The 13988-nt window shown below is 43.0% G+C and overlaps 1 protein-coding gene across 1 annotated transcript in view; it reads right to left on the bottom strand.

The window, feature by feature from the left end:
• NCF1 (neutrophil cytosolic factor 1) overlaps positions 1 to 13988 on the bottom strand; it is a 277900-nt gene that overhangs the window by 102063 nt on the left and 161849 nt on the right. Inside the window, exon 9 of the mRNA XM_044054133.1 lies at positions 366 to 479. Within this exon, the coding sequence (XP_043910068.1) occupies positions 366 to 479 (114 nt within the window). The remainder of the gene's footprint in view (positions 1 to 365; positions 480 to 13988) is intronic.

Genomic DNA, 13988 nt, shown 5'->3' on the forward strand with positions numbered 1-13988 from the left:
ACAGAAAGACTTTCGGCTTTTCCCGGTTAGGGGTCGCCACAGCGGAACTCCGGTCTGCTCATGATTGGCAGTGAATTTTTACGGTGCTGAGTTGCCAGCCCGATGCCTAACCTTCAACAAAGGCACGCCCATTCACGTTCGCATCTACCTGCATGTCTTTAACATCACTCGACCACGGGGAGGACATGCAAACACCACAGAAGGTGCTCCCACAGAGAATCGAACGGGAGAACCTCTTGCTGTGAGGCGACAATGCTAACCGCTACACCACCGATATAACAGAACTTCAGAGATAAAAAAAATAAATAAATAATTCCACCCACTCTTGCAAAACTAAACACAATGGAATTTATTTTAGTTCTTACCTTCTTGGAGGAGGAGCTGATTTGCTTGTAAACATATTCTGGTCCACTTGTGCCCTTGTTGACCCCGACTTCTGAAGATACATGGATGGGTAGTAACCAGTGGCAAAGCCTTTCCTGGGCAAAAAAAATGTAGTTTATAAGAGACAAAAAAAGAAATAAAAAGTCATAGACAAGTATTTTCTTAAAAAAACAGTAGTGTCCACCATTATAATTTTTTCTCTGGCCTGACTGATACCAACCAATCTGACCACAATGGAATGGCCAGTATAGCCTCACCATATCTTGTTTGTTAATGGGATCCTGCCTCTCTAGGGAAGAACTATTTATCAATGTATCAACCGGGATGTTGTGGAGTATGGGCCAGTGAAACCATCTCTTTCTAGGTAAGAAGGTGAATTTTTTTAAGTAGCCTACAGTGTGCATACATGCAATGGAGCTATAAGCAATACACATATCCTCACATCTCCATTAATGCAAGTGTCTACACCTCTATTCTGCAGTCAAAGAACTTAAAGAGGGACTCACCTGGTTTCTATCGGTGGGGGGTCTAACTTTCACAACATCTGTACACATTATTACCCAACAGAAGTTTAGATTCAGGCCATTCTTTCTGCATCCCCTGCAGATTAACCCTTAAGTTCCTAGAATGTCATCCATAGGTTCATAGGTTCATACTAGGCTATCTGCCCGAGGGCATTTACAAGCCTAGCCCATCGTTTTGTGGCTTACGCCACCCCTTTAGTATGGGGAACTATACCCATTATTTTGCTGTGCCTCTGTCGAGCAGTGACACTGAGGTAATCCCTGGGGTATATCTGCGAACTCCCATCCATTGGTCAAGATTTCTCTTGAACAAGGCCAGCGAGGTGCTCTGCCTCACATGTACCGGGATTTTGTTCCACAGCATAGGGAGTCTTTGGGTGATGAATCTATCCCTCCAGCACGTCCTATTAATAGCTGTGTCGAGGTTTAAGTCTCCCGCCCTTGTGGCTCTGATGGATCTAGATCTTTTGAGGTGAAGCATATTCATCAAATCTGGGTTTGACATGGCCTTGTATGTTAGGCAAAGGTCACCTCTGAGCAAGCGGTGGCGACTGAATAGAGCTGGAGTTCTTTCAGTCGGGCAGCATAGGATAGATTTTTGAGACCCTTTATCCTTTTGGTGAGGAACTTTTGTGGCCTCTCCAGCTGCTGCAAGTGTCGGGTCAGATACATTCGAATGGGGCATTGTACTCAATCATTGGTCTGATGAGTGATGAGTAAAGGGAGACTATAACCTCCCTTGATCTAGATGAGAATCCCTTCATGATAAGGTGGGCAATGTAGAAGGTCTTCCTAACTACTTTAGCTACATGGGTGTCGAATGACAGACTACTATCAACCTGGGTCCCCAGGTCCCTGATAACTTCTTCTGTGCTCAGTGGATTGCCACCTATTTGGTAGCTAGGGGTAACCTTGTTTTTCCCGAAGGGTATGACTATGCATTTTTGGCATTTAACTTTAGGCCGTGGCTCTGGCACCAGTTATCCGTTTCTGTGAGACCCTTCTGAAGGATATCTGTGTCAGATGTGTTTTCTACTATGGCCCAGTTTGCAGTCATCTGCAAACTTTGTCAGCCATAACCCTCCTGTGTTTGCTTGTACTTCGGAAAAGTAGATGCCAAACAAGAGTGGGCCCAGGACTGAGCCCTGTGGGACACCACTTGTGACAGGCTTTGAGTCTGACATGGCGCCAGCAACTCTGACCCTGTGGGTTCTGTCACTCAGCCAGTTTGCAACCCATCTTGTGATGTATGGGTTAACATTTAAGCTGATGAGTTTTTCAATGATACCCGAGTGGGGTATTGTATCGAAGGCCTTAGCCAGATCGAGGTAGGCTGTATGGACTGCCTTTCCTCATCAATGGCTTTGGTGACTGTTTGAAAAAGTCAACCAAGTTTAAAAGGCATGATCTGCCTTTGACAAAGCCAAACTGGGTTGGATCCAAAGTCTGCAAATTCCCTATGTCTTTATTTATGAGGTCCATTATGATCCTTTCCATGGCTTTGCAGATAAGGCTTGTCAAGCTAATGGGCGGTAATTTCCAGGGTCGGTGGAGGCACCGCCTTTGTGTAGTGGGACCACAGTTGCAGTGCGCCACTCCTGGGTACGTATCCAGAGGTAAGACTTTGATTAAACAGCTGTCCTAGCTGTGGGTTTAATTCCTCATTGAGTTCATGGAGCACACAGCCGGGGACACCATCAGGTCCCATGGATGCTGTGTTTTGCTTTGGAGAGAGCAGTTCTCACTTGGGCGCTGGAGATGTTTGGGGGCTGCAATCGCTTGGTATAGATATCTCTCCTTTGGGGAGGGGAGAAGTTTGCACTGAACCTGTCAGCCAGTATGTTGGCAATGTCTGTAGGATCAGTAATCTTCACATCATTTTGAACTAGTTCAGAGCATATCTGGGAGTTTCCTCCTAGGTTTCTAACATAGCTAAAGAAGGCCTTATGATTGTCTTTTGAGTCTTTAGCTATTTTTCTCTCGAAATTTGCTTTGGATGATTTTATGAGAGCTCTTAGTTTTTACTTATAGTGATCAAGGGTGTCTTACCTTTTAAGGATTTTGCTCTATCTTGTAGTAGCTTCCTCCTTTTGTTGTAGAGTTTGTTTATGGCTGGGGTCCACCAGACTGGACGCTTGCCTTTGGTACAAAGAGTCTTTGTTTTGCTTGGGATTGCCTTATCCATGCAGTCCTGCAGGTGCTGGTAGAAGGCATTTGTAAGTGATTCAGCGGCTTGAGTACTGTTTTCCGCCGCTCGGGGCCTTAAAGGAGACCACACTAGTCTTTAGAAGTGTGAAGTCGGCTTTTGAGAAGTTCTTTACTGTGGTCTTTTTATTTCAGGTGGGGTGGGATGAGGACCTCCAGCGAGATTAGTTTGTGATCTGATCTCACCAGTGAGGGGTATACTTCCGGTGTTGAACATTGTGCTCCCATGTTCGTGATGATGAGATCAAGTATGTTATCTCCTCTTGTGGGAATGGTGACTAGTTGTTCCATGGCATTTGAGTTTATGAATTCCAGGAACTTTTGGGCTAGGGTGTTTGGGCTTGAGTAGTGTTCCCAGTCTATATTTGGGTAATTGAAGTCACCTAGTATGATGGTGTTTGGTGATACATTTATCCCCTCTAGTGTTTTCAGGAAGGCCATGTGAGGTTCCTGAGTTTGTGAGGGTGGCCTGTAACATGCTACAATTTGGAGAGCAGTCTTGCCTACGGTTAATTGCACCTGGATGGTCTCCGATGCATCATGTGTTGCCACCAGTCTTGAGGTGTGGGTGTCCTTGATGAATATGGATACCCCCCATCCTTTCTTGGTATTTTCCTGATTTTGGGGCCGGAACGCATGATATGAGGTAAAACCTGATAGCCTTGGGGTGCTCTCAGGAGCCTTGAACCAGGTTTCTGTCACAGCACAGACATCGATGTTCTCCATACTGAGAAGGGCCTCGAGTGCGTGCATTTTGAGATTTAGACTTCTGGCATTGAGCAGCATTACCCTTAGTTTTTTTCCTTTTTTGTGTTCTAGGGTGGTAGGTTTAGAATTTGAGCCTTGCCTAAAAAGGCACTATGGGGATGGCAAGAGCCTTTGCCAATATCCGGAATCCCAGGGTGACAGGTGCAAGCCGTCCCTTGAAGCAGCGTGGCTTGTCCAGCATGTCATCCCAGGCAGACAGATACTGGATCCCCTTTGAATGACACCAGTGTTTAAGCCAATTGTTAAAGCTGATCATCTTATCTCTGTATTGTGGCATCATTCTTGGTGAAGGTAGGATACTGCTCAAGGTCAGGGTCATACCTGCCTGGGCTACATAATCAGAGAGCTCCTCAATGTCTCTTTTCATGTAGTCCAAGGAGGTACGCCTCAGGTCGTTTACACCAGCGTGGACAATGACTGAGTCATATTTGTACCTGCTGTTGAGAGACCTGAGTGCTTGCGTTATGTGGCGGATTCTAGCGCCCGACAGACAGCTTACTGTGACCTTCTCCTTACTCAGTCTGGTGAGCGGGACGCCAGTGTGTCTGACTATGGAGTCACCAATGACTAGTGTGTCTGGCATTGTGTTTGGCCTTAAGGGCTGTGACTGTTTGACACTCTGACTGTGAGGTCTATGTGTTGCAGGTGTTGTGTTCTGAGGTGGTGGTTGTTTGGGTGTCTGCTTTGGTGGCCTCTGCTGTTTTGGTAGATTTTTGATCAGAGCCTCGAGTATGTCTTTGTGTGTTTATGTGTATGATTTGAGGTTGTAATGGTACTATGTGAGACTGGGTCTATAGTGTGTGTGGTAACCTTCTCCTCCTGACTGGTCTTGCCAGTCCTATGTTGAGAGAGCTCAGCCTCCAGTTTGGCCGTATAGTTGCATCTCTCGCATGTATTTGTGTTTTGTGGGAGGAGGAGAGGGTTGTCTGTGTACATGAGGCAATTGTAACATTGCCTCAATATTCCCAGGTTCACCAGCTGAGCAGGAGAGGACACTAGCAACTGATCCCTCAACATGCTAGAAGGATAGACAAAAAACTTTAAAAAAGATTCCGGGGGATGTGGGTGACCGAGAAATGAGGGGTTGCCTTTTTGGGGTGCTATCTATAAGAGTGCCGTATCAAGGTAATAAGTACTGTAGGAGCAAGTGCTAGGTTTAACAGATAGAGAATAGTCTACTTAGAGTCAAGTAGAGATGATCTTTTTAGTTGTAGGATACGCTGATTAGATCAGTAGTATAGGTCGAGGAAGGTAGTTTCAAGGGAAAATTTGAAGAGTGGACTTTAGGTAGCCCGAATAGTTTAAACCTGCTTAACCGGAGCTGCCCTAGTGTGCAACAGTGGCAACTCCGCGCTAAATCGCGCTAATGCGCGCTAAAGCGTGCTTTATAGCAGGGGGCTGGAAAAGACAGGAAATGACCCAAAATGGCCAATAAACTACAAGTTACTGCCTTAAACCACTCCTCTGAGGACAACAGGCAGCTCAGTACTCCCTACTCCCACTAGTGAGTAAAGAAACTACCCCTTGACCAAACAAGGAAAATGGAGAAAACAGGAACCAAGACAAAGCCCAGGGATCAGCAAAATCTGGTCTCTGGAACACTAGTTAGGAAAGTATGGAAAGCAAGGATATTTTTTTTTTGTTTTTTTCAAGTTTTTTTACAGAAAAGCAGAAAACACAATAAATGCTATGATTTTCGATTAAATGCTATCAAAAGCTAGTACACTTGAGTGTATTAGCCTGTAGTTTAACTTTTAGGCAAAACTTAAACTAGCAAGTGCAGTAAACAGTTTTAGCTTATAAACACAGAAAAACAGTGCAAACTTTGATAAAATAAGCAGAAACAGTAGTCGAAAGGCACAAAAAGTCGAAAAAAGCCAAGAAAAATACTTAAAATCTGGAAAGGTAGTCTTTTCTGGTCTCTGCTGCTAGAGGAACACTGCTGGCCACCACGAGGAGCTGTGCTGAGTTCTCAATAGCTGGAAAAGCCCACCAAAGCGTGCTTTATAGCAGGGGGCTGGAAAAGACAGGAAATGACCCAAAATGGCCAATAAACTACAAGTTACTGCCTTAAACCACTCCTCTGAGGACAACAGGCAGCTCAGTACTCCCTACTCCCACTAGTGAGTAAAGAAACTACCCCTTGACCAAACAAGGAAAATGGAGAAAACAGGAACCAAGACAAAGCCCAGGGATCAGCAAAATCTGGTCTCTGGAACACTAGTTAGGAAAGTATGGAAAGCAAGGATATTTTTTTGTTTTTTTCAAGTTTTTTTACAGAAAAGCAGAAAACACAATAAATGCTATGATTTTCGATTAAATGCTATCAAAAGCTAGTACACTTGAGTGTATTAGCCTGTAGTTTAACTTTTAGGCAAAACTTAAACTAGCAAGTGCAGTAAACAGTTTTAGCTTATAAACACAGAAAAACAGTGCAAACTTTGATAAAATAAGCAGAAACAGTAGTCGAAAGGCACAAAAAGTCGAAAAAGCCAAGAAAAATACTTAAAATCTGGAAAGGTAGTCTTTTCTGGTCTCTGCTGCTAGAGGAACACTGCTGGCCACCACGAGGAGCTGTGCTGAGTTCTCAATAGCTGGAAAAGCCCGCCAAAGCGTGCTTTACAGCAGGGGCCTGGAAAAGACAGGAAATGACCCAAAATGGCCAAAAAACTACAAGTTTCTGCCTTAAACCACTCCTCTGAGGACAACAGGCAGCTCAGTACTCCCTACTCCCACTAGTGAGTAAAGAAACTACCCCTTGACCAAACAAGGAAAATGGAGAAAACAGGAACCAAGACAAAGCCCAGGGATCAGCAAAATCTGGTCTCTGGAACACTAGTTAGGAAAGTATGGAAAGCAAGGATATTTTTTTTGTTTTTTCAAGTTTTTACAGAAAAGCAGAAAACACAATAAATGCTATGATTTTCGATTAAATGCTATCAAAAGCTAGTACACTTGAGTGTATTAGCCTGTAGTTTAACTTTTAGGCAAAACTTAAACTAGCAAGTGCAGTAAACAGTTTTAGCTTATAAACACAGATCTTATGCCAGGGTGCCAGCTATTTTTAAAAGATATGGAGAAAAATTCCATACTCTTGCTGCCATTTATATTTCATTAGAAGTGTACTACGTTCCTATTATTGCTTTAGTTCATGATAATGGTTATTATTTTTTTTATTTTATTTCAGAGCAAATAAAAGCCTAGCACGAGGTACATATAGGTACTTTGTCTCCACCACTGGTCTTTTGTTTTGTTTCCCACCATATATACATATATATATATATATATATACTTCACTTCAACAATTCACTACAAGCCTAACAGAAAACTCTAGTACTTAACTGGTACTTCTGTTTACTGAGCAACACAAGTCCCCAACAATGGTAATTAGTCTTAAGCAGACTTAATTGCTTAATCCATTTTTAAGCAGATGAATGAGATGATCCTTATGGGCTCTTTTCAGTGGTGACCCATGCCAAAACTCAATAGAGAAGAAAAAAGTAAAGCAAACAAATGGTAAAACACAAACTAGAGACAAGATACAAGATTATGCTAATATAAATATTCAACATTCCCTAATCAAATAATACTAAAATCAGCATGGGATAACAGGCACAAGCCAGACAACTGTGGAATCAAAAGGTAAAGTCTGAGTAAAAAATCACATTCTTGTTTGTTAGTAGTGGCTATTGAGCTCTCAGAACACGAAACGGGTCAGTGCTAAAATTCAGGGTAGCATACTTACAAACAGCACAGTGTTTGGATAGATTATAACACCCTAGATACACTGAGTGTATGCTAAAGGCTTAATGGTGGGAATAGGCAAGCTCCCATAAGTATATTTTATGGTGAGCGGCAAGAGATGTTAATGGCTGGATGTGTGAGCCAAAATAGGACAGGTGAGTTTGGGGAGTACCTAGCTGATGTAAAAGTTGATAAGTAGGCACTAGAGAAGGAAGTAGGGATGGGAGATGGGTTTAAAGTAGGGACTGAGTTCATACAGAAGAGATGGCAGTTAATAAGGAAGTTACAATGGCTCCATATATTAGTATGGCAGGTGGCAAAGTCTGCAGGAGTTCATTATGAACCCTCATTAACAGGAAGCCCAGTGATAACATCTTGTATGTTACAGTTCAAGCTTACTTTGTCAGAAAGCATGTATCTGACATGTTCAGTGTACAAGTAAGTATGAAAAAAAGTACCCCCACAAAAAAAAACTATTATTCTCACTTTGAGATTCCGGCACCTCGGAGAAACAGCAGTCATTGATATGCAATGTAATGTCTCTCTTGTTCTTTCTCCGATGTGCACTAACTTCAGACCACCCAGAACTCACTAATAAGGGAGTATAAACATCTCTCTATATAAAAGAACTGTGAAAAAAAAACTCCAATCAAATGCCAACTCAAACCTGTATGCTCTAACATTTGTAGAGTGAGTTTGAAAGACTGAGAAACAAAGTAATAACTACACACCAATCAACACAATACCAAATTAGGAACAAATAAACAAGAACAAAATGGCTCCAGCACAGGAACGGCAACTTTGATGAAAAACAATCGGGACAGATTGGGTGCTTTCACCCTATGCCTTGGCCTTCATCAGAGTCTAAAATCACACTTAATAATGTATTTAAATACCCTATATAAGAGACAATTAACCAGTTAGAAAAAAAAGTTAGAAAAGTAGTTATCTTCTCTTTTTAAAGGTAATGTATTGTTGGAAACTGTTTTTATTTCAGCAACTCCATTCCAATTTCAAGCAGTGGTTCAGCTAGTAAGACAGTAAATCTTCCAAGTATCCTGCCAGGTATACCAACAGGACTTACTGATTTGTAAATATTTACACCAGACAGCTTGGGCAATGTCCAGTGCTGTGATACCCCATCCTCAGCTGCCTGCTCATAACCAGTGGTAAAGTTGTAAGTCTGAAGTAAAACCCCAATGTACTTCACTGTAACAATCTTTAAAATATACTGATCTTGGTCAGGTATATATCTGACCTATCTACAGAATACCCCTGTAGAGAAACCTAGAGATTTTTCCCTTTTATGGCTGCAGCTGTTAACTTGCTAATTGCACCATTAGTTGTGTTTACTGAGACATAGGCTGGGATCCGTCCAGCAGTGCATCAGTGCAGCACAGAGCTAGTACAGCATATGCAGACTACACAGCACTGCTAAAGAAACAGCTGCACTTCAGCAAGCTAGTCAACAGGGACAGAAAACTTTGTAAATGAAGCAAAACTATAAAACTAAGAGTCTATGAAGAAGGACAAGGTGGTGCTGTGATGTCTCACTGCATGAACCTCAAGAGAACATAAATGACAGATACAGCTGGTAGTTTGAGTCATCAGCAGTAGTGGCAAGCTGCTGTGGCACGCTGCTAAGGATGATGAGAAAAGGGTGCCTAGCAAGTTAGGTACCTTATTAGTTCATTAAAAGGGATGGAAAGTGGAGAACAAGAAAGCAAGAGAAGGGGTATAGCAAGCAGAGGAATACGCATCAGGATTTCTTTAAGACTCCCCTAATTTGTATAAAATTGAAGAGGGAAAGGGTGAAAGGAACAAATAGAAAAAATATAGGTTAAGGACAAGTATTGAGATCACAAACACACACACACACACACACACACACACACACACACACACACACACACACACACACACACACACACACACACACATAACATATTTTGTATCTATTTTATATATACATAGTTTACCATCATAACATCAAACCTGGTATCTTCGAACAGTGATATCTCTAAATGAAAATACTGTATCATGAAAAGCTGGCAATGCAAAATGTCGAATCGGAAATATGTATGATGTCGAATTTGATGTTTTAAAATCACTGCATATCTCCAATAGTACATCCATGAAAATTAGTTGTTTTCACATAACATCAAATGTAATATGTTAATATCAGCATTAGACAGATTATGTGCGTTATGCAGTAATTTGAACAGTTTGACGACATTATTTTTATATGCTGCATATGTCACACTCCAAATGTATGTAACCGAAATGTGCAACACCCATGTTTTTTAACGAATGTTGCCAATACAATTTCCCATGCTCTGCAAAGAAAGTAGTGCTCCTTACAATTTCAGTGAACAAATCAAGGGAAATACTGTGAAGATAGGGTACAGACAGATGAATGCTGCCAGCCTAGCCAGATATAATTTTGAAGATAATTATGTCATCTGTAAATATTAATGTAAACCACAGGCTTGTTGTCTTGAATGGTAAAAATAGTGTTACATGTGGTACTGGAAAAAATGTAACAACAGTGCACTCTACTGACCAAGTCAAGCATGTTGTGACCCTCTGATGTTAAAACTCGGAGCCAGTAAGTCTAGAGTGAGGCATCCTGCCTATTATTTTAAGGCCAGAGTTAATGGCCGTAATTTGCATGCAAAACGTCCTTTATTGCCCGGGTTTCTGCCCAGAGGTGAAGAATGTAAATGTAGTTTCTTTTAGCCTGGGAACCCAGGGAAGTGTGAAGAATGAGGTAATGTGAACCAGGAATGTGATTTTAAAAACTGAGATAATCAGAGAGCATTAAGCATTTTTGTCTTGACCATCCAACTCACCAGCACTGTCTTACTCTATATGTAAGTTTATCTTAGACTTGTGTTTTCTCTTAGAAATAGCTAGAAACTAGAAATATCAGACCAAGTGTTTTTCTGTGATGTCAGAACTGTACTACTGAATTATTTTAAGTATTTCTCTGTGATCTCTGAACTCTTGACTAGCACTGTGTAATAAAAAGTATTATCTTGTGTTTTGAGTATTTGTTCTTAAATATTTTTAAACCCTTTCAACTGTGGCTGTTTTGTAGAGATAATTTAAACTCTTTAGAGTACTTGCATGCCTTTGGCAAAATTGTACAAAGCCACTTCAATAGCTTTAGCACTGGGCTATACTACCAGTTGGATAATAATATTACACAGTGGTAATTGGGCACCTGTTTAAGGGCCTTTGAGTAGCTGATAAATATTAGTGGGTGGTGGCAGCTGATACTACCGTATAGTCTGGGGAAAAAAGGGGCACAGCTGGAGAACCTGTGCCAGCCTTCCCCACGAGTGTCTGTGTGGTTGTATAAACTCTTTGCAAAGTGTGTGTGTGTGTGTGTGTGTGTGTGTGTGTGTGTGTGTGTGTGTGTGTGTGTGTGTGTGAGCTACTTGGGCAGGGACATGAAGCACTGGTTGGACAGAGAGGGTACTGCAGGTTTTAACTTGCCCACAAGGCCAAGATCTGGACCATATAGCTTGCCAGTGGAGAGTCTTATTGGGGACCTGGAGAGCAAGGGAGCGACCAGCCTTGGACTGACTGTGATCTCTTTCTGCTCTTAAGGGAAATTGCACTTTACTGTATTTGTTATCATTTCCTCCTATATGAGACATCCCTCACTGGTGTTAGTTGTGAGGATTGAGGCTCCTTGATTGCTGGGCCAGGGCACAGGCATCACATATTAATTGTTTGGCAGTGGTGGGATATCCACACCATATATTAGTTGTTTGGCAGTGGCGGGATATCCACACCACGTATTAATTGTTTGGCAAATACTAATTGGCTTGTAGTGGTATGGGTAGAGTGAATTCCTGTAGCTGGTGTACAGTCAGCTCTGAAGGTGTTTTGTACTCTAAATCAGCCATGCAGTGAAGACTCAAGAGTTCAGATCACAATTGTTTTATTTCTTTTTTAGCTTAGTCAGGGTGAGCAGGCAGCATGTCAGCAGAGGAGTATGGAAAGCTGACAAGGAGGCAGCTGGCGGAGATGTGCCAGGCTAGGGGACTGGTGCATGGAAACCTGACTAAGGCAGACCTGATTGCAGCCTTGGTAACAGCTGCATCAGAAAACAGCAAACAGGAGGACAATCAGACTGGCAGTGGAGATATAATACCCTTGGGGAATGGACAGCTCAACCTTTCTGCAGAGGACTTAAAAATCCATCTGGAGCTAAAGAGATTTGAGTTGGAGGCCAGAAGTTTGGAACTAGAAGCAGCTGAGAGAGTAAAGCATCTAGAGAGTGAGGACAAGGAGAAACTGCAATGTTTGTAGGCTAAGGAGAATGAGAAACTGCTAAGCCTGGAAGCTGAGGAAAAGGAGAGGCAGAGGCAGCATGAGAAGGAGATGCTGACTCTTCGTCAGAGTCATGGAGGTAATGGGGAAGGGAGTAACTGGACCCCAGAAGCACAAAAGGTTAGTAAATTTCTTCTGCAGTTTAAAGAGGGGGATAATTTTGATAGTTTCATTCATATGTTTGAGAGGGTATGCAAACAGTATGGTGTTGACCAAAGGCTCTGGGTATGGTTCCTGACCCCCTTACTCCATGGTAAAGCTGTAACTGTTTTGTCGAAAATGTCTGACATTGCATGTTTTGATTATACTGCTGTTAAAAATCACTTGTTACAATTGTTTAAGCTAACACCTGAAACGTATAGGAAAATGTTTTGTAAGCATAGACGCAAAGCAGATGAAAGTGTGTGTGAATATTTTGCTGAACTAAGCACTTATTTCCATAGGTGGGTGAGTGGATGTCAGGTCACCACTTCTGAAGGGCTGGCAGACATTTTGGTGAGGGAACAAGCCCTTAGCACTTTGCATGAGGATCTGGTTAGCTGATAGACAATGTGCCACTTCAGATGAGTTGGGGAAGAAGGGAGACCTATACCTGGCAAGCAGGGCAACCCTGCACAGGAAAGGGACCCCCAGTACTGCTCATGGGTCTAAAGGAACCCATGGCGGGCAGCACAGACTGCCCCAACAGAATCTACCAGTAGCAGAGGAAGCCACTAGTCCAGGTACACGTCCAGGAGCTAGGGTTAAATGTTTTGAATGCAACTAGTTGGGCCATGTGGCATACAGGTGTCCACGGAGGCAAGGTGGGGAACAAAAGGTGAGGGAGCCAGTAAGTAGGAAAGACAAAATGCCAATAGTAGGTTGTCTTGAGACAACAAGGGTACCAAACTACCATCCTGCAGATGTCCTGATAGGGAAGGATTTGGATGACGCAGTACCATTTGTTTATGCAGTTACACGCAGTTAGGCTAGGAGACAAACATGTGGGTCTGGTAGCCTGGGGGAGACCCAGACAGATTGCATTCTTGCAGCCAGGACTGGTGAGGTGGTTACTTCAGGGAGGGAGCTACCCTGTAGCAGTGAGACTGAAGGTGAGCCACAGCTGCTTGGGGGTACTGATGTTCCCTGGGACAGAGTGTTTGCAAAGGTAGAGGTGAGTAGTAGTACCCAGGCTGACAGTGAGGCACTACTGTCAGAGGATGCCAGACTTCCTGTGGAAGGGGAGCTGGGAAGGGTTACAAGAATACAGCTGAGACAGGCTCAGCTCTCAGACCCTACATTGCAAGGTCTGAGGCAGGCAGCTAGGGAGGCACCTGATTCTCAAGGAAAGGGGGAATCTGTACACTGGTACAAAGGGTTACTATACAGAGAGTGGACCCCTGAGGGAGGGCTAGAAGATGAGAGTACAGCAGTTGGTAGTACCTAGAGCCTACCATCTGGCACTTCTAGCCATAGCTTATGATATTCCCTTTGCAGGTCATATGGGCATAAAACACACAAAGAGGCGTATTATGCAGAACTTCTATTGACCTGGAATTTCCAGAGATGTAACAGGGTACTGCAGGACCTGTGAGCAGTGCCAAAAGGTAGGCAAGGCAGGAGACAAGGTGAGAGCTCCTTTGATGTCTTTGCCTGTGACTGAAGAGCCATTTCAGAGGGTAGCTATGGATATTATGGGTCCTCTGAGTAGCCCCAAGTTCCACAGGGAAAAAGTATATCCTAGTGGTAGTGGATTATGCTACACAATACCCTGAGGTGGTGGCTTTGTCCTCCATTGAGGCAGAGAAGGTGGCAAATGCGTTGTTAGAGATTTTCAGCAGGGTAGGTTTCCCAAAAGAAATACTGACTGACAGAGGTGCCAATTTCATGTCAGACCTGCTGGCTTGTCTGTGGAAGTCGTGTGGGGTGAAGCACATGAAGACCACCCTCTACCATCCCCAGACTAATGGTCTTGTTGAGAAATTAAACTCTACAATCAAGTCCATGCTACGGGCATTTGCAGATCAGTTTAAGAGGGAG

Source organism: Protopterus annectens, chromosome 13.part0 (assembly GCF_019279795.1).
Source record: "Protopterus annectens isolate FY-2018-M chromosome 13.part0, PAN1.0, whole genome shotgun sequence".
NCBI lineage: Eukaryota > Metazoa > Chordata > Ceratodontiformes > Protopteridae > Protopterus > Protopterus annectens.